General features: G+C 32.6%; 1 protein-coding gene across 1 annotated transcript; it reads right to left on the bottom strand.

Annotated features, from left to right (window-relative positions):
• Positions 1-3,878: 3,878 nt before the first annotated feature.
• Positions 3,879-10,662, bottom strand: LOC142634497 (ubiquitin receptor RAD23b-like). Its single transcript, XM_075808792.1, has 12 exons — positions 10,452-10,662; positions 9,448-9,609; positions 7,531-7,569; positions 7,362-7,435; positions 7,232-7,276; positions 6,018-6,195; positions 5,812-5,943; positions 5,654-5,725; positions 5,071-5,118; positions 4,846-4,955; positions 4,253-4,331; positions 3,879-4,149 (listed from the first exon to the last, which is right to left on the bottom strand). Exons 1-12 carry the CDS (start codon positions 10,515-10,517, stop codon positions 4,033-4,035), a joined length of 1,122 nt encoding a protein of 373 aa, XP_075664907.1. The 5' UTR covers positions 10,518-10,662; the 3' UTR covers positions 3,879-4,032.
• Between the last annotated feature and the right edge of the window lie 9,989 nt (positions 10,663-20,651).

The raw sequence follows: 20,651 nt of genomic DNA, 5'->3' as shown, positions 1-20,651 counted from the left end.
GGATGGGATGGTGTACACAGATTGTAAAAAGAAAAAAAAAAAATTAAATATCCTTAAATTTTTGGATACTATGTTTTACTTTCTTTTTTTTTAAAAGGTTTCACCTCAGTACCACTTACCTCAATTATTGATAAAAATTTTTGTCTCTCAAATAAAAATTTTAATGTTCAATTCCCGCTCATATCCAAAATCAATTCATCACTTAATTTTGATGATAAAAGATAATGATCATGTTCAATGTCATATGTCGAAATTATATTTAAAACTAGTTGAATTAAATATAGGATATAATGCAGCTAGATAAAATAAATCTAATAACACAATATTTTTTAAATTTTATTTTATAATTGTTTTTTTTTTTGAGAAAGATATTTTATTTTATAATTGTTAATACAATTTATTCTAATTGGTTCAAAATATAAACAGTGTTATAAGGGTAAAATGTGAAAATAATATTATTCTAATTACAATCTAGCATATAATAATTTCAAAAAATAAAAATAAAAATGTGCTCAGTGAGTAATTGACGTCCGTATACATGGATATATTCTCTTTTATATTTAATTATTATTATGTTCCCACATTTCTTTTTTTTTATTATATATATTTAATGTTGGTATATTTTGTACCCATTTTTGCATATATCACTAGTGGTAGTATCTAGTATCTACTTCTATCTACTGCAACAAATATCTTTTTTGATAATCTACTGCTACAAATATCTGGTTCCACAACAGTGACGCCTTTGGTTCAGACTTATGGATAGAAAAAAGTTGAAGAGACATGAGTTTTGTGCTTTCTGAGTCTGTTCCCATTCCCATCCTGGGGAGGGATAAGGAATCCATTCGTTTCTTGTCCTTTACGAACCAAACAGGGCCCCAGGCGTCAATCTCTAGGCGCAGTTTTTTTTTTTTTTTTTCAATAGATAGTGGGAGATTTGAATAATTTTAATGTATTTTTCAATTTTTGTCAGCATTTAAATAAATTAATAAGGAAAGTTAGAATATTACAGTATTTTTTAACATATTTATAGAAAATATTTTTTTCGTAAAATAACTTATTTTTTAGAAAACATTACCGTCACTACTGCGCACCCTTAGCACGAGGGTCACTCCACATATATAAATACTTGTAAGATAAAAGGAAAAAAGAGCCGAAATTCAAGTCTAAAAAAAAAAATGTATTAATTGAACTATAAAACTTTTGACTATCTCTTATTGCGATTAACATTTCTTTCAATACTATGTTCTATAATTTAAATGGAATAGAACATAATGACTCAAATTTTAAGTAAAATCTTAAATAAATAAGATATCATTATAAACACGATTTAGACAATGGGATCTTATAGTATCATGATATTTTTTATAATTTAACCAATCTATAAATTATTATCTTTTTTGTTTAAATTCACATGTATAAAAGCTATAAAGTTGTAAAAATTACGCAAATATTTTAAATTTATTAACCAAAATACATTGTTGATTCTTAAATTTAACTTATAATAAGGGATTTTAGTCAAGTGAATTGACAAAATATTCCTTTAATTTAAATGTTTTTTAGAGTTTTGAACCTTTGCTACACAATTAAAATTGTTTGCGGAAACACAAGACAGTGGTAATTCTAACACTTTTAAGTGCTAAATAGAACATATAACATCCAGTGGCTTAGTATGAGTTTGGGAAACGCGTTTCCCAACTCACACAATTTTTTAGTAGGTCTTGTGTACTGTTCACGGGACCTACAAGTACTTTTTTCAACACAAACAATTTTAAACTGAATCTCACGGCACTATTCACACATTTAAAATTTATTTTGCTACAGTGTTTTTAATTTTTATTTTTCAGTAATAAGCGGTATTCAAACAAACTCTTATTGTATTCAAGTACCCAGTGGCTTATTCAGCAAAAAAAAAGAGTATCCAGCGACTTAAGTAAAAAAAAAAAAAAAAATTTACTTTATCTATTTTAACATATCATTTTACAACTCATTTGACATTTTTTTTTTTTTAACATTCAAATGCAACACATTAAATAATATAAAACTACCTAAAAAAATAATATAAAACTAATCCAAAATAAATGAAATTAATTTTTTTATTTAAAAATAAGAAAGAGAGTTTATCAAAATAAGGTTATAACTGATCTGCAATAACTTCTAAATTTAAGAAGTTACTGTAGTAAGGGTATTAAAAATTATAAGAATACCCACTAGGATGAGGAGTTTAGTGTTTGATGATGTAAAATAGCAATTAGGGTGGTATATATTCGTGTTTAATTTTAGTATCTCTCACCTCTCAGTTCTCTTAACTCAAAACTCTTACTCTAATTTATATCTCATATACTAAGGTGAATGTGTGTGTGGAGTAATGAGACTTAACTGGGTTCTAGTGGAATTCAAAAAAAGCTGTTATGGCTCTTAAGTGTAGTCTGCCTTGATAGAGACAAGTTATGAGAACGGGTCACAGCAGTTTGGTTTTATTTTACAAATATGACACTGTAACTTAGTATTTATAACCTGAAAACTCATCAAATGTATTTTCAATTTCCACAATTTTAACTCAGTTTCTTGGGTAATGAGTTATGAGAATTGAGAGAAAAAAAAAATACAAACAAACTTGAGGTGAGCACCCACAAAATTTAGGAATTGAAGGATGGAAATTGAGAATTGAGTGAAGGTTTTGGCTACACCAAACATTGCCGGATGCTAATAGGTAGAGTTTCTCCTATCAACTTCCTTTTGGATTTTTTCATCATTATTCCAAATGCCTTCCTTCTCTTGTAATCTCTCGTATCTATTTCTCTCTTTAGACTTTTGGTCTTCTCGCAATAAAGTACAATTTCATCACCTTTCACTACCACCACAACCACAACCACAACCACAACCACAGCCACAACCAACTTCTGCTTTTTTTTAATCATGTAAGTACTATTTCATCAAGACTTTATCTCCCCCATTAAGATGTGCTACCAAATTAATATACATTCAACTGGAAAACATCTCTCTTAGGATTTCTTTTGACCCCTCCTCACTTTGGCCAAGTCAAAAGTAGATAGCAGCTAAGCAGATAGCAGTTGAAAAAGTAACATCGGTCACTCAACTACTCGAGTGCTTGTAGTCATATCCAAGTTCATAAAAAGAACATCTCTTTAGCCAAGTCTTGCTTTTAATCTAAAATGATTTTGTCTCCTCGCTAAATTAGAGGCTATTCATGAGAGGTTTGGATTGGATAAGTGACTAATCGTTTATGCAGATAAATTAGCAGCCATGAGTGACATCTCTTAGGTGTGATGTACTGCATTTTTATTTCTTTGTTCTAGAACTAGTGCGCATCATAGCGTCAAATCTTATAGAATTTGTCCTTTCACTTGCTCATAACATTATATACACACGCACACACAAAATAAAATAAAACGAAGGGGGTAAATACAGTATTAAAATTTTCTTACTGTTAGTATAATTTTGAAAACAGTTTATAATAATTTATCAAGGGTAGTGTTTGCAACTAAAATATGTCTTCAGCTCACAATTTCAATTTTGAAAAATAAATAAAAGTGTGCAACAGTTTTTATCCATTTATCATCATATTAGCACAAGATCACTAAAAGTAGCATTTCTACCGTTTATAGTTGAAGGGAAAAGAAAATGAGTTTTTCTTCTTTTTCTTTTTCTTTTTGAGAATGAAAAAAGAGTAGCATTTTATTTTGCACGACATATTTATATGTATTATTTCATCAAGACAAAAAGATGAAAGTAGCCTGGTTTCTGAAGATATTATGATCATGTGCCCCAGAGCTCTTGATTACCCACCATATTTTTTACCAATAATATATACTTCATGGGGAAAAAATAATTGTAAAACTTAAATCAGACACCACTTTTGTCACGTTCTCTATACTCAAATTGATAAAAATGAATTTCCTTAAAAGAATTTAAGAGTACATAGTTTAATCCAAACACTACCCAAGTAAAGAAAGGGAGAAAGAAATGAATCCAAGAAACCAAAACTATCAACCCAATGAAGGTATATCATCAATCCTCAAAATCTCCAGCATTCTCCAATAGGTAATTGGCTGCCAATTCTTCATTGCGATCGCATGCCAAGAATGCCTCAATGACTAGGGCTCTATCGAATCCCATTCCCTCCAGCTACAGAATGTGAACATAAATCAATCAATACATATTAATAACATTTAAGGGAAACAGAAAGAAATGAAGAGAGCATTGTATCACATAGAGAAGGAATCCATACCCGTTCAATAGCTTCCTGTTCAGCCGGGGTGACATGGACGGCATGAGGCAAATCTTGCTCAGGCTGATCAAATGCATCCCTGCAAGTAAAAAGAAAATTTATGCTGCCTTGTTGTTTAACAATTTCAAGTAGAGGTTAATTTGCAGAGGTCAAAGGTGCCTATATCATGGTACATAAAAGCATTTCATCTCAAATCAAAACAAACAAAATCAAGTTTACACCACACATTCACACAACACACACACACACAAAAGGGTCTAGTTCCCCAGGTCTCATCCCCGTGCTTCAGAAGAGAGCCTGATCAGGCTTGATACATTGAATTTATCTGTTTATTAGTACAAGTCCACAAGTACCAAAAAAATCTCCAGAGCAATGATTTTAGATATCAACATTGAAAGGAGTATTAACTAAAGACGATGACAGCATTGGGGTGATCAAGGAGACAAGAACAATGATTATGCCTATAAGAAAAGGAAGGAGGATGACTGCAGCTTCTAAAGATTTCTATAAAATTGAAATGAATGAAGATATCTGACTCTTTTACTTACTCACTTTTTTTCACTCAAAGATTTACTGGATATGCATATACTCACCCTTCAGAACCCTCTAGAGGTTCATTTATCAACTGTAGAAACTCCGCATGGTGCTCCTGAATTAGTCTTAAAAGCTGGGGATTTTGCTTTCCAAGCTCCTGAAGCATGGGCTGTACCAGAAGCAGTAGTTTAATAATGAGACATTACTTGCCAAAAAATAATAGAAAATAAAACTCTAAAGACATCAAAAAGCCAGTAGAAACACAATAAAGAAATGATACAGACCTGTAATATCTGTGGATTTGCTTGCACCATCGATCGCAGTGCTTGAAACTAAAAGGCAAAGTGAAAAAATAATAATAAATAAATATATATATATATATATTCAGTCACATCGTAAGAGTTCAGTAAGTATAACAGGATGTAAATCAAACAGAACATTTGGTATCACAACTAATTGGCCATAAATGGATTTCAACACAATGCAGAATTGGGGTTTAGACATATCAATGAAAATAAAAGTCCAAATGACAAGAGTGTGCTCTGGTTTGAGTCAGATGGATGCATGCTTCAATTTTACCTCTAGTCATGTCCTCTCAACCATATGCATTATAATATTGTTGAGGTTATAATGTAGAGATAAAGAAGCTATAATTGAGAAGATCCAATCCATTTTATCATCCTTATGGGAACAATTAGCACAAGTATCAATAAAAAAGAAATTAGAGTGTCAACCTCAATATAGAAAGAAAATGGTACCAACAAGTTAATTTATTTGAACGCCTATGCTTTCTTAAAATCCCATCCATAGAACTCAAAGATTCTAAAATAAAAGGGCAGAAGGAAATGAATATAACAGGAATCCAACCTGTTGATTGTTCCTAAGAAATTCAAGGGATCCAAGTCCTCCACCACCTCCACCAGCAGCAGCAAGTGTCTCCTGGAAAATTCCAGAATCTTAAAATTAAGGACCGAATGACAGTGAGCGAGTATAGGTCATGGAAGTCCAAATTTAAAATTTTTTACCTGTGGAAACATATTCAAGGGTGATGAGTTAGGTGCTCCAGAGACAGGTGCAGTGGCACCACCTGTTTCAGTTGCCAGACTTTCTGGGATTTGAGCCACTGGTACTGCAACTTCGGTTGTTTCGGGAATACCCTGTAGTTAGGCCAACATTAGTATCTAAATCAAGACTAACATTACAGCAGAACAATTATGGATTTTAAACATACCGAGTATAAGTAATCCACAGCTCGCTCTGGGTTGTTAAAAGCTGCTCGAAGTGCACGGGTAACTGTTTCTCTGTCCCAGTTGCCACCGCCCATATCCATTATTTGCTGAATAGTCTGCTCAAGATTATTACCAGCAACTAGATTTGAAGCAGCTTCTCCATAGGCTACAGTAGGAGCACTGTAACAAGATATCATATCAGGATCCTATTATATTAAATTAATAAGAAATTTTGTTCTCTGCAACTAGAAAGGAAGTCCGTTTATGTAAATTTGTTACTGAAGGCCAAAAAAATAAGAGAAAGACATATCAATCCTACTAAATTTCACATTATCAGTGCATATCTATGATCTGGATCATGCATTGTTAAAATTAGAAATAATATTAATAATAATAAATAGACCTTGTCAAATAGTGCACCCAAAATATATCTGGGGTTTAAGATTTGATTGGAAACCTTGGAATTCAGCCAAGCAATATAATGGTTAACTGAACTCCAAATTTCAGTCTCTGCCAATGGCAAGACTGGACTGGCCTCAAAATTCCAACCCAGCCACTTGAACCAGCCAAAGTGTCAGCAGATAGAAGCCATCTACTGGTTTTTTAACACTATACTGTGGTGGACATGGTTTTGGTACTCAATTCAGGAACAAAATATATATACACTTCAATGTGTACCATTCTTTTTTTTCATGAATACATACACTCCAATGTGTACCATTCTACAAAATAAATACCCAAGAGCTGCATTCTAGTAGTCCACACTATCATGCATTCAACACAGATTCCGCTTCATGTTTGATCCCATGGCTGAGCATGGATTATACCATGCTCTTAATACATGGTATAAAAAATATCGCTTAGTAAAAGGTATATGAATATGCCACATGTCCAATGAAAAAACACATTTCTGATCACACTATCACTCAATGAAATGTCATCTTGTATGTGATCTAATCAACTTAAAAATTATATGATGTTGATAAGCTAAAGAAAAATAATATACTCAGAAAGAAAACAGGAAACCTTGATTAAATTACATGCAAGCAATTTTTACTGCGGCTGAAACTTGACAGAGCATCTTCTCATCTCAAATATTTTTTTAAGGTAACTGATCAAAGGTTGTTTTCAAATCTTGATTATCATGTTCAACAATTTCAAAGCCATTTGTTCTAACAAAATACTAAGATGACTATCTTAGATATAGAGCCCATACTTAGCTGCTCCTGTGTCTGAAGCAGATGATGCGCTCTTCGAGGCCCTGCAACACAAATAGCAAAGTGTATAGATTAATCCTGCAGATCCCCAAAAGCAACAATTGAAAGAAACCTGTCATAGAAACTCACGGTGCTTGTACAGGAGCTTCAGGTGCGGGAGGGTTTGAGGTAGGTGTCGCTGTAGGTGGATTTGTAGAAGCAGGCTATCATACAGAGGTAAAATAAGTGGTTTATAAAGAAAACATAAGAAATCAGATGTGATCATTTTGGAGCAACCAATAAAAATGAGCAAGAATACCTGAGTAGATGAGGCCCCCGATGAGCTCAATGTTTTACTCTGCCAAAATGGCAATAGGATATAAAATTAGGGTACATAAAAGTATCAAGATGTAGTATCTAAACTTACGCAAACATACCAGACAATAACAAGCAGAGAATTTTCTTAAGATCCTTAGTAGTATTGGCTAACATATAGGAACATAGTAATACACTCAAAAGTGGAAACTCAATCACAATGATGCCAAAGATAGCTCATCGATTAGCCAAAAAAGAAAAAGCCATGGTCTTTAAAACTAACCTAGAATTAACACAAAGTACTTTTTCACGATAATAAATAAACAACAACCATGCACCAACTGGGAAGAAAATCAATGATGCCAACACCAGCCCAGGTAAGGCAGGAGAGCAGGGTCAGGAATCCAACACAGGAGTTCTAAACTCTTTCATGTTTGGTGCAATATTGAAGAAAAGCATAATGCTGCTTCTTCAGATTTGTAGTGACAGCCATATGAGACTTCTGGTAACAAGGCTACTCTGCATACTTATAGATATGTAGAAATATCTCATTGAGTGCATTCATGTTGGCATACTGCCGCTCAAGTTGACTTACAAATCATACTGTTCATAACACACAGAAAGGTAATGAAATAGGTAGTGAGGCTGCTCATTTTTTTAGATATAACCAGGTTATACCCAGTAATGTAATTTGGGAGCATTCAAATAGTCATAAATGTCTTCTTTTATGAAAGACTACAAAATAGATACACAAATAACAACCAAACACCAACTGGGGAAAAAACCAAAGACACCAACACCAGCCCAGGGAAAGGGGGGAGAGGGAGGGGGGGAATCCAACACAGGAGTTCAAAACTCTCTTTTTTGGTGCAAAATATTGAAGAAAAATGTAATTCTGCATCTACGGATTCTTAGTAACTGCTGTTTGAGACTTCTGGCAATAAGGGTACTCCACATACTATTGGATATGCAGAAATATCTTTTTATAAGTATATAGTAAATACAGACTTGAAATACAACCAAAGCATAAACATAGCAGCATATTTCCAATTGAGTACATTCATGTCACATACTGCCGCTCAAGTTGTGGCTACAAATCATACTGTTCATAACTAATTTAGGCAAAAAATCCCCCAGGAGTACTGCAATTGGTTGGGAACCACACCTCAAGAAGCAAAATCAGTAGTTCAAATTTCCCTCCCAAATCCTTGCATTCAAGGAAGAGGAGGAATATTAAAATAAATGACAAAATCCACCAATTATTAATACAGAATGCTCAGTAAAAGCCTTAACTAGTATGTAAAATATTCACAGCGATGGAAGATATGAAATTATAGCATTGGAAACTAACTTAACATCTTCTAACTTTGAGGAAAGGTAAAGTGTAATGATTAACTTACTTTAAAATTCTAAATGCCAATATTAACTACCATGATGTGATAATCACAAAATATTAATTACTGATTTGTTTGCTTTCATTAATTAAATATCCTTTTTTTTCTTTTTTTACCGGTAGGTGTACATGCACCATTTCAAATATGATGAGTACTAAGATATTGTTCATACTATGGGTATTTATTAAATATATTCTATATCAACACATGGAAATAAACAGAAGCTGGATTGAATAATGCATTAATCAGTCAAATACCCAAACTTATAGTGTAGAAGCATCTGTAACATGGTACCCATGTCATGTATCATTTTGAGCAACCTTAAATATTTTTCTTATTATGGAACGTATAATATCACATACCATAATATGCACTACCTTAAGTCTCAGTCTCACATAGCTGTAAACAATCTTTGAAATTCACACTTGTTTGCCAGAACTTAAAATATAATTAAATAGCATAACAAAAACCAAACATGTTAAATTCACAATACAAACAAAATAAAAGCACGTAATGAAAAAATATACCTTGCTAAGCATGACAACAAGAAAACCATCTTCGGAAACATTGTTGTCCGCTAGCGAGGTTTCATCCTTCAAGACCTTCCCATTGTGAATCAACAACTGCTGTCCACATGGGTAATTGTCTTTTCCTTGCACATCTTCAATGTTCTTCTTGACAGCCATAACCTTCAAAAAATACCACCCGACTAATTAATCAATAAACTCTTTTTTTCTGATAATTCAATTATTACAATAATTAGGGGAGAGGATATTCAAACCCTGGCTGCCGTTGAGTAAAAAGACTCTTGGCTAATCAATAAACTCATAAATAAGCCTTTCTTAGTATACCACGTGTCCGTTTTCAATGAGCTCTATTTGTTAATGTACAGATTTTTCAAAGCTCACCTTTTCAATTACAAGCATACTTCAGCTCAATTCTAGCAAAAAACCAAATAGGCTGATGCCAAACGGACACGTGACCACTATCCAATCAGACATTAAAATTTTCCCAATTTTATCTCTTTTCCTTATACTAGAGATCATAAAATACCCCTTTAGCTCATTGCCTTAGTGAACACTACCCTCTTCACGCGTGCTTCTGCGCGTGCCCAAACGCCCTTCTTTCTTAAATTCTAGTTATCCACAATTTAATATTACAAGATAACAAATCACCCACCAGCCCTGCTTTTTTTCTCAACTTACTAAATTTATGCATCCCCATAATCTTTTTTACTTTATCAACTTTAACTTGATCACATTCTGCATTATAATTCTGTTCAAAAATTAATTTTTTATCACAAATTTAAATTTTCAAGCACCAAATCCTACTCTCTATACAACAATCACAAAAGCAATAAACTGAATTGATGAATAAACAACAAAAATACAAATGTGAAACATCTACTGCTCGTTAATTTGGTTAACAAAACCTAAAAAAGATCAAATTTTTCCTTAATTTTAACGAAACAGATTACATGTAAAGCATTCAAAATTTGAAATTTGAAAACAAAAAAGTTTAAGGAACTCACGGTGTCGGAGGGTTGAACCCTAATTTCAAAATGGCTGCCTTTGAGAGTCTTCACGGTGAGCTTCATTCTGGCGAGTTATCGATCGAAACGACGGCGTTTCGACAGAGGAAAACCCTAGGAAAGAAACGGCTCTGAGAAAAGAAAGGGAGCGCAGAGAGAAAGAGTGACTTATTTGTGTTTGCTGCAGAAAAATAAGGCAAACACGCAAAACGAAACGTAACAGTCTCTCCAAACGTATATAGGGGGGACCAGCACGGGCTATGCACGTGACTTTGTATTTATGATTTTTAATTTTTTATATTTTTTCCTTTGAACTAGAATTTATGATTTTGACTTTTTAAGGTGTAAATAAAAATTGATTATTAATTATTATTGATTTTCTCATTAAAAAGAATTGATTATGATTTCAATGAGTTTAGACAATATTTCGCAATCTTTCAATGTTTTGATTTTATGCTAAACGAAAGCGATATTAATAAGTTAATGTAGAAGTGGCGATATTTCAATCATAACTAGTTATGTGTGTGTTTGGGTTAAAATGAAAAATGAAAATTATTTTACTATTTAGCTTATTTTTGCTATTATTCATGGGTCTTGCTACACTTTTTGGCACTATTTATAGACCCACTATACTATTTCAACTAACTTTTACCTTTATCTATAGTACTTTCAGCAATAATTTTTCAATTTCAACAAAATAAGCGGTATTAAACACATCCTTGTGAACAAAAAATTATGTTTCTAATATTACCTTTGTTCTTTATTTAATTTTGTCACTTTTTTATGAACATATTTGATTTATTAAATAATATATATAAGGAAATGTTGTATCTACCAAACTATTCCATTTTTTACAATGAAACACCTCGAAAACCTTACGAACCAATATTACGGTTTCGTTTGACTTTGCAGTAGGCTTGGTAGCTTTAGGGAGAACACAAGCTAACAAATTTGTCTTGTTTGAGTCTTTCTTTATTTCTATTTCTGGCTTTGTTGTTTTCGATAATTCGAAGGATATTAGCTACATCTTGTCACTATTGTTTGGTTGTTTATGCACTGGTTATGTAACCCCCTAAAATAAATATAAAAAAACCAACAAAGCTAGTAATTAATGAATCTTCTTATTCCTAAGATAATATTTTGATAAATAGCTTATTTTCTTAAGTGTATTTTTTTTTTCCTGAATGCATATTTTTTTTAAAGAAATATAGTGGGGTAGGGTTTGAATTATTATTATTATTATATATATTTATTGTTGAGAAAAATGTACGGTTCATTATATATGTGGACGTCACGAGGAATGCTATTACCACTGGATTATTACTTAAACCCTATAAATGCATATCTAGTACGACTCAAAGTCCATACTCAACATAATTTGTACTTAATAAATAAATAAATATGTTAGATTAACAACCACATAGTTTAGGATTCAGTTAAGGGCATAGAGTTGATATTTTAACTATTCTTTACAAATCACATAACTCATTAAAAAAGTAATGTGACTAAAATTACATATAAATGATAAGTTCATTTATATGTAATTTTAGTCACATTACTTTTTTATTGAGTTATGTGATTTGTAAAGAATACACAAGGAAAGTTTTATAATTTGCCACGTGATGATTTGGAAATGACAACTCCAAATTGGTTTGGAGCCAAACTTGGTCCTTATGTAAAATTACAATTGACTTTCAAGTTTGGTACACTAAGATCTTTAAGGACGAAACCAAAATTTTAGTTTTAGGGTCCACACTTTGAACCAAAAATTATTCAAATTCAAAAATGAAAAATATAGTAGGATTTAAAAAAAATATACTTTGAAATGTAGACCTAGTATATATCCATTCAATGTTAACAAAATATGGATAAAAGAAAAGACACAAAGTATTTGCTTAAAAAAAAAGAAAAAAGACACAAAGTATTTATTTTTTTAACATATTTTGAATCAATCATTTATCAAGGAATCCAACATGTTTTTAAATCCCGAAAATTAAGTTATGACTGATTGCATATTATATTCACAATAATTTCCCTTTCAAAGGATAAAATTAGATTCCCTTAGAAACCATCTTCGGTTATGTTAAGAAGCGGAATGAACCACCGCACACTCTTGGTGCGATGGTCACTCCACAAGTACAAGTGCTTGTAGAGTGTGGGGGGCAAAGACCGGGGTTCAAGTCTCCAGGAGAGAGCTTCACGCACATATACACTTAGATTAGCCTAGAGTAAAATTCTATCTTACATAAAAAAAAAAATATATATATATATATATATATATATATATATATATATAAAAAGCAGAATGAAAAATTACCATTTTATAGTTTTAATAGAAACAATAAGAGTAAATACGAGTACAATCACTCTATACATAAGTTGGTAAGTTGTTAATCAATTAATACTTGTCAACCATTCAATATTATTCATATTTAAATTATGATAATAAACACACGTGGGCTGTGAAGTTCGGACATACTACTATTTTCGTCAAAATTTTTAAGAAAAACTAACAAATAGTGTTAACTGTTAAATATGTTAATAAAAAAGGAAATGAGTGCGCACACATGCACATGTATATAAAATCGAGAAACTAACTTCTTTTTTTTTTTTTTTTTTGAGAAACCGAGAAACTAACTTAATTAAAAATAGAAATAAAAGAGTAATCTTACTCCATTGCCTTTGTCTCTTAATTTTTTTTTTGGATTGCCCTTAATGTTACACCAATTAAGAAAATATATAAAACACCAAACTGCAAAAAAAAAAAAAAAAGAAGAAGAAGAATAAGAAACAAAAATTTCTGTTTAAAGTTTATTATTTAGAAGAGGGCCACAAGTTAAAGTTTATGATTTTTTTTTTTTTTTTAATCTTAAGAGGGCAAATGTAAATACTTGTTATAAAAAAAAAATGCAAAACTGACCCTCTAACTTTTAACGTTTTTCATTTCAATCCTCTAACTTTCAGTTTTGTTATTTCAGTCCTCTAACTTTCAATTTTTGTCAATCCAAGCTTATGTTAGAACTCAGTTATGGTTGCCGTTAAACTCACTGAGAAACGACCGTTTTACCCTTCTTCTTTTTTTTAAATCATAATTAAAAGAAAAAAAAAACATTTTAAGGGTCGTTCCCTTCCCCTGAAATCTTCTTCTTTTTTTTTTTTGAAAACCCCCTTCCCCTGAAATTAAAACAAATACACATTGAGACCCAAATACCTAACACTGAGAGAGGAAGAATCGGTTTGAGAGAGAGAGAATTTGGGGTCGCCGGTTTGAGAGAGAGAGGCTTAGTCAGATTGAGAATCCGAGATAGACCGAGATACTGGCAGGCGAGACCGATTTGGAGGCAATAGGTACTCAATCATTGTTCTTATCAGCTTCTAAGTAAATATTTGTTTTGTTTTCATAGTTGCAAGATCAGGTATTAAAACTTACATTTATAGGAGCATCAATTTCTAAAAGTTATCACTGTTCGTTGTTGTTTTTGTTGTTGTTGTTGTGGGGTTTAATGTTTTCTGGATTTGGGTAAGTTTTAAATTGTTTATTCTCTGATTATTGTGAGATGTTGCTGTTTCTGAAGGCATTTGTGAGACTGGGTTATCATCACTTACCCAAAATTATTCTTGCCCAGAGCTGGAGCTACGAAGGTATTTGTGAGATGTTGTTGATTCTGAAGGTAAACCGATTCAGTCACCTTCATCTCGGTCTCTTTCTCATACTCGGTCTATCTCAAAAAACCAATTCAGTCTCTCTCACAATCCGACTAAGCCTCTCTCTTAAACGGACTCGGCCTCTCTCTCTCTCTCAAACCGGCGACCCCCAATTCTCTCTCTATCAAACCAATTCTTCCTCTCTCAATGTTAGGGATTTGGGTCTTAATGTGTTTTTTTTTTTTATAGAAATGTGTCTCTGTTTCGATTTCAAGTGAAGGGGGTTTTCAAAAACAAAAGATTTCAGGGGAAGAGGAACGACGACATCGTTCCCCTTAAAATGTTTTTTTTTTAATTTTTTTTTTAAAAAAAGAAGGGTAAAATGGCGCCATTTCTCAGGGAGTTTAACGGTAACCTTAATTGAGTTCTAATAGAAGCCTGAATTAACAAAAATTGAAAGTTAGAGGACTGAAATGACAAAACTGAAAATTAGAGAACTGAAATGAAAAATGTTGAAAGTTAGAGGGTTAGTTTTGCATTTTTGCCAAAAAAAAAGATTTTGGAAAGTAAATGAGTGAAATGGTGTTGGTGCACAAGGCTCTAAATGAGTCGAGTATGAAAAGTTCAAGATTGTTTGTTTAATTTTATTTCAAACACAAATCGATCTTGAGCTTGTCACCAAAATAAATCACATGATCAACTTGGTTAATTTTCTTCTTAAACAAGCTTAAGCTTGTTCATGAGTTACTCATATAACTTATAATACTTTTAATATACAGTAAATATAAAACTAAAGTGTTGTTTAAGGATTATGTGAATTATTAAAGATTCCCATAGGTTTAGGGATTCATTCTCCCCCCTAACATGTCCATAGCCATTTTGGGGTTCTCCTATAATGTAGTTTAGTGTGATACTGTTTCCCCTCTATGCTAAAATGCTGCTAATTGACAATATGGTTTATTTGTTTAATCTATAATTTATATAAAATCATTTTTTTTAAGAAAAGACGTTTGAATTTTGGTTGACATAATAATATTTTGCCATATAACTTTAAGTTTTTGAATCTTCACAAATTTACAAGTCAATATTTTAATATATTTTTTGGAATTGAATTTAAATTATACTATATATTTAAACCCTTAATTAGAAGGATTAAGATCTTCTAAATTTCCTAGGGTACTTTACCAAATAAATTTCCTTAAATTTTAACCATTCTTTAATAATTTAATTGTCTAGATTCTGCCATGTTAGCATTCTACTAACAATAATCTGTCTGTTTGGTAATGTTGTTCTAGTAACGTTGTTTGTATTTTTTGGAAATATGTGTGGATGAAAAAGTGTGTGAAAATATGTGTAATGTTGTTTAAACATTAAAAATTGTTGTTTAAACAACGGTAACAAACGGGCCAATTGTTTTGTTTGCAACATTATTTTATTATTTTAAGAATATTGTTAGTGGAATGCTGACATGACAAAATCAAGACCATTAAATCATTAAAGAGTAGTTAGGATTTAAGAAAATATATTGGTAGAGTATTTTAGGAAATCTAAAGGATCTAAATCCTAATTAGAATGCTTTTAAATCATATTTTCTTTAAATAATAGATTAAATGGTTCTATATACATACACAATCCGAATAAAAATCTATTAATGATTACCCATAATTATATGGTTAATAGTTGACATATAAAACTACAACCATAATAAATATCCATTAATAACTACCATAATTATCAAATTTCATATTTAATGTTTCATATGCAAACAATCAAAATAAATGTCTACTAATAATTATCATAATTACCAAATTTAATATTTATATGCAAAATTAAAGAGATAAAAAAAAACCATTTTGTATATAAATAATATTTTATTAAACTTTCCTATGTATTGCACAAGTGACTGACTTAGACAAGAATGTCAAATCTGAGACTGGTTTGCGCCAATGATCAAACCCAAGGTTAAAACAAGAGCTAGACATATTGAAAATGCACCAAAAATCACATTTTCACAATTCACTTCACTTGAGTCCACCGCAAAGCAAAGGCAAAGAGGTAAACTCTAGACTTTTCGTTAAAAAAAAAAAAATCTTACAAAAGATTTATATCTTCAAAACGAAAATAACTTAAGTAAATTCTATGGGTTTTGCAAGTTTCAATGGCCCCATAGTCGGGTTTTAAGCAAAACAAATTGGGGTCTAAAAAATTCACTCTCTTGTCTACACTAAGATTTGTGTACTTGTGTGTTCTTTTATACTAGAATCATATTTTTCCCCAACCAAAAAAAAAAAAAATTTTAAATTATATATGATTAACTTGAGCAAAGTTTCAATTTGATTCATCAATTATTGTCCTAAATTTTTTTATTATACTTTACACACAATAGTATTTTTTTATTATACTTTACACACAATAGTCTCACTAGATGTATGGGAAAGTTTTTTTTTTGAGAGAGTTTCAACCTAAAAAAAAAAAAATATTGTATGGGAAAGTTTTACTTAGTTAAAATTTTGTATTATTAAAGTTTTAAAGTTGATTTATTTGTGAGGTTTTTGATTTAAATGTAATATGTTCCTTTTGCAAATTTAATTCACATTGGGCTGGAGCCATTGTTGAAGACATGGGTTAGTAATTTAAGACGCGCACACACATGTCCCAGCCCAATATTCTTTGAATTTCACAAGTCATTGGTGAACATTGGGCTAGAGTCATGGCTTGAAGGCATGGGCTAGTAATTTAATACACACATGCACACACACAAACTCCAGCCCAATAATATTTGAATTTGTTTGTAAGAATTTCATTAGGACTCGAAGGCATGAGTTAGTCATGTAACACACAAGTACTAATTTGTGAGGAAAGCAATTTATTCAATAATCAATCAGTTAGCCTCTTAAATCCATAGCCCAGGGCGTAGGGTCTCAACAATACCATTACAGGCCTGCCACATCCTAGTAATGCTACCTAGTCATGTATTGGATAAAGTTCATTTTGGTGCTGAAAAATGCTAGAGACACATATTTTTGCACAACTTTATGCTACAACTCGCCATGTGTCACCATGACACACTAATACACTCAAACCAATCACAACTCGCCATGTGGCGAGTTGTGGCACAAAGTTGTGCAAAAGTGTGTGTCCTTAGCATTTTTCTTTTGGTGCTACCTAGTCATGTATTGGGTAAAAGTTCATTTTGGTACTTTTGACTATTAATTATTACTATAATTCAGTTCATCAACTATTAGATTAAAAAAAAACTATTAGGTATGTCAATTTAATCCTTAAAATTTTAAAATAGAATTATAACTATTGTTTGGTTGTTTTTCAAAAGGGCCAAAAAATTAAGCCTATCAACTCAGGTGTAAAGTAAGGTGGAATCAAGTCCACAACTCGCTTTTAGATCACATAGAGACTTGTGGTGTATAGCAAAGAACATGTCAAGGCACAAGCTCATAATGAAGACAAATGAGACGTTTATTAAGAGTCCATTTGAGAACAACTTATTTAGTTGAAACTAAAAACTTTTTGCTGAAAGTATTGTAGATAAAGTTGAAAGGTAGTTGAAATAATACGGTGGAACTCATGAATAGTACAAAAAATGCAATGAAACCCATAAATAATAGTAAAAAACAAATGTTAACAAACACCACATTGGTGCTTGTTAAGGTTGTACAAAAGTGGGTCCCATTTAATAATAAATAAAATAAATAAATGAAAATCACATTAAACTAGTCATTTTGGTTATTTTCATATTTTTTTACTCTACAAAGTTGACCCCACACTAAAAAATATGACATAAAACTGCAGAAAAATACAAAAACTGTACAAAAAAAAGGTCAAAAGCTGCTGCCCGTGAACACAACCCATAGTAAAATTATGCTAAATAGTAAAAAAAAAAAACTGGTTTTTAAGCCAATGTTAAACACAACCTAAATATCCAACAAATGATACAAATAATTGTCTACTTGTGCCGCCACACACACACCATTTATTTGAGTTGTTATATTTATCCCAAGTCATAGTAGTAACGTGTTTGAGAATTAAGTAGAGTTGATGTTGAAAAGTTGGTCCATAATTACCTCATTCTTTTGGGGTTTATAATAGATTAAGAAAGCTTTTGTTATCCATCTCTCTATAAGAACTAAGACTTTAGTTAGATTAAAAAAAATAGCAACTTTGAGCTTTGTTCTTGGTTGGATAATATAAAAATGATACGAGTAGAGATAATGGGCCTAAAAATAATTTGGGCTTTATTTTGTGTAAACTTGTAGGAAATTCCCAAAATTAACCAATAATTACTTTGTTTCTTTGGTATAAAGGCACATGGCAATTTTTTAGGTTTTCAATTAAATAAAACTAAATGACTATATTGACAAACAGTGGCGGAGCCAGGAACTGACTTGAGGGAGGGGGGAGGGGTGGAAATTACATTTGATATCACATTTATGCACGTGTAAGCGAACATATATATATATATATATATATATATATATATATATATATATATATATATATATATATATATATATATATATAGTATTTGAGATCAATTTGCAAAATAACAATTCATTTGTGTGTTTATTAAGCAATATTTGAATGCAAGAAAATTCAAAATAAAATAACATATTCATTATATTATTTATCTATTAGGGGTTTATTTACATAAAAAATCATTTTGAAATTGTATTTATAAAAATGTTATATCAGGAGGGTTTTGGTTTAAAAAACCATCCTATTTATTAACCATTTATTTATATAATTTTTAAATGCATTTATTGTATTATATAATATAATACAAGAAATATTAATAGATTTTTTGGGTGGGGCTAGGGGGGACAAGTGCCCCCCTCGACCCCCCTAGCTCCTCCCCTGTTGACAAATGAAGTTTAAACAATGATATTTTTAACAACAACCCTAAACATTGTTAAATTTAACTAAAGTACCCAACATAAAATATTTAATGAACTTTATCTAAATTTTATCCTTATAGTCTCTGTGGGGGGCAAAAGGATCCTGATGGGAACGTGGGCCTTTTGGGCCGTGTTAAGGAAGGCCGACCTGACCCTGGGTTTGGAAGTTGTTAGTGCTATGGGTCGGCCCATACGCCGAGGATACGAGGATCCAGCCGAGGGTGAACTTACCCTCGGACGAGCACCTAAGAACTCGGGATTTCATAGTAAAGGTTAGGGGATGACACAGTTAAGGCCAATGGTTAAAAGGGGTGAACCCTAGAACGCCCCAGAAGCACCGGTGTTGAAGAAATGTCAAAGATAAAGGCTGCTACCTCCACATTAAAGACCCTGCACCTACCACCCTGGCCGCATTTATGGGGAAGTGACACCTGAACAGTGGAGAAACTTCTGGTTACTATTCAAAGGCACTGAGAAAAGAAATATCTAGGCTAAGGGGGAGGTGAGGCAACACGTGTACAAAGCATTCAAAAGAGTAGTATATAAAGAGCAATTTAAGACAGAAAGAAGAGGGACTTTTGTAACCTAAAAAGAAAGAAAAGACTAAGAAAGGGAGATAATATAAGAACAGCTCTCGGCTTACGTCCGAGGAGGCCAATTTACAATATTCCTTATTGTTTCCAAGTATTCGAAATCCTTAGTTTGTCATTTAATCCCCGCATACTTCTAACCTGGGTTTCAAGCCCACACTCTACAAATTCATATTGTTTAAGGCTCATCGGGCACGGGCCGTAATCGTTCCAGGTGCAATTGTGCACTTACAATTGGCGCCGTCTGTGGGAATCTAGTCTAGAAGAGGTAGGGATATTATGGCAGGCTTAGGCTCTCACCATGCAGAGTCACAAGGATCACAACCGGAAGATCACTTTGAACGTCTTGAACATCGTAGGGATCGTGAGGGAAGCATCCATACAGAATACCCAAGCGCTAGCCATACTCATGGAGGAGGTAGCACTACTCACGATGAGGGTTCTAAATCCATGCAGAGGGAAATCAATCGTTTGAAGAGGAAGTTACGTCACGCGAAGCGTAAGGTTTCCCCGTCCTCGTCTAGTTCTTCCTCAGAGAAGGATAGGGGAGTTGGGTACAGTTCAAGGTCATGTTCCCTCACCAGCGCAACATCCTCCGTGAAGAAGACGATCAACCAACAGCAGACGTAAGAAGTTTCGTTCTAGGGGCTTAGGTAACGATACCACTGAGTGCGTTGCACCAACTCTCTAAATCTCCGTTTTCACGGAGGATTGAGAGGGGGAGGCTTCCTAGGAGGTTCACCCAGCCCACGTTTACCATCTATAATGGCCGGACTGACCCGGTGGAGCACGTGAGTCACTTCAACCAGAGGATGGCAGTGCACTCACAACGAGACTTTGATGTGTAAAGTCTTCCCCCTAGCTTGGGACCGTGGCTATGAGATGGTTTAACGGCCTCAAATCAGGATCCGTAAGCTCATTTGGGGAGCTAACTAGGGCATTTGCTTCGCGGTTCATTACGTGTAGCGAGTCCCTCGGCCATTGGACTCGTTGCTATCCATGGCCATGAAGGAAGCGGGAGACACCGAAAGCATACTCCGACCGATACCGGGAGA

The sequence above is a fragment of the Castanea sativa genome, chromosome 5 (assembly GCF_040712315.1).
Source record: "Castanea sativa cultivar Marrone di Chiusa Pesio chromosome 5, ASM4071231v1".
Taxonomy (NCBI): domain Eukaryota; kingdom Viridiplantae; phylum Streptophyta; class Magnoliopsida; order Fagales; family Fagaceae; genus Castanea; species Castanea sativa.
This window is presented reverse-complemented; position numbering and strand designations above follow the sequence as displayed.

Excerpts from the sequence above, each read along its gene's own strand:
- LOC142634497 (XM_075808792.1), bottom strand. The coding sequence starts at position 10,517 with ATGAAGCTCACCGTGAAGACTCTCAAAGGCAGCCATTTTGAAATTAGG. Across the intron at positions 4,956-5,070 it reads CAAATCCACAGATATTACAG|CCCATGCTTCAGGAGCTTGG; the intron begins GTCTGTATCATT and ends CTTCTGGTACAG. Across the intron at positions 4,150-4,252 it reads AACAGGAAGCTATTGAACGG|CTGGAGGGAATGGGATTCGA; the intron begins GTATGGATTCCT and ends CACATTCTGTAG.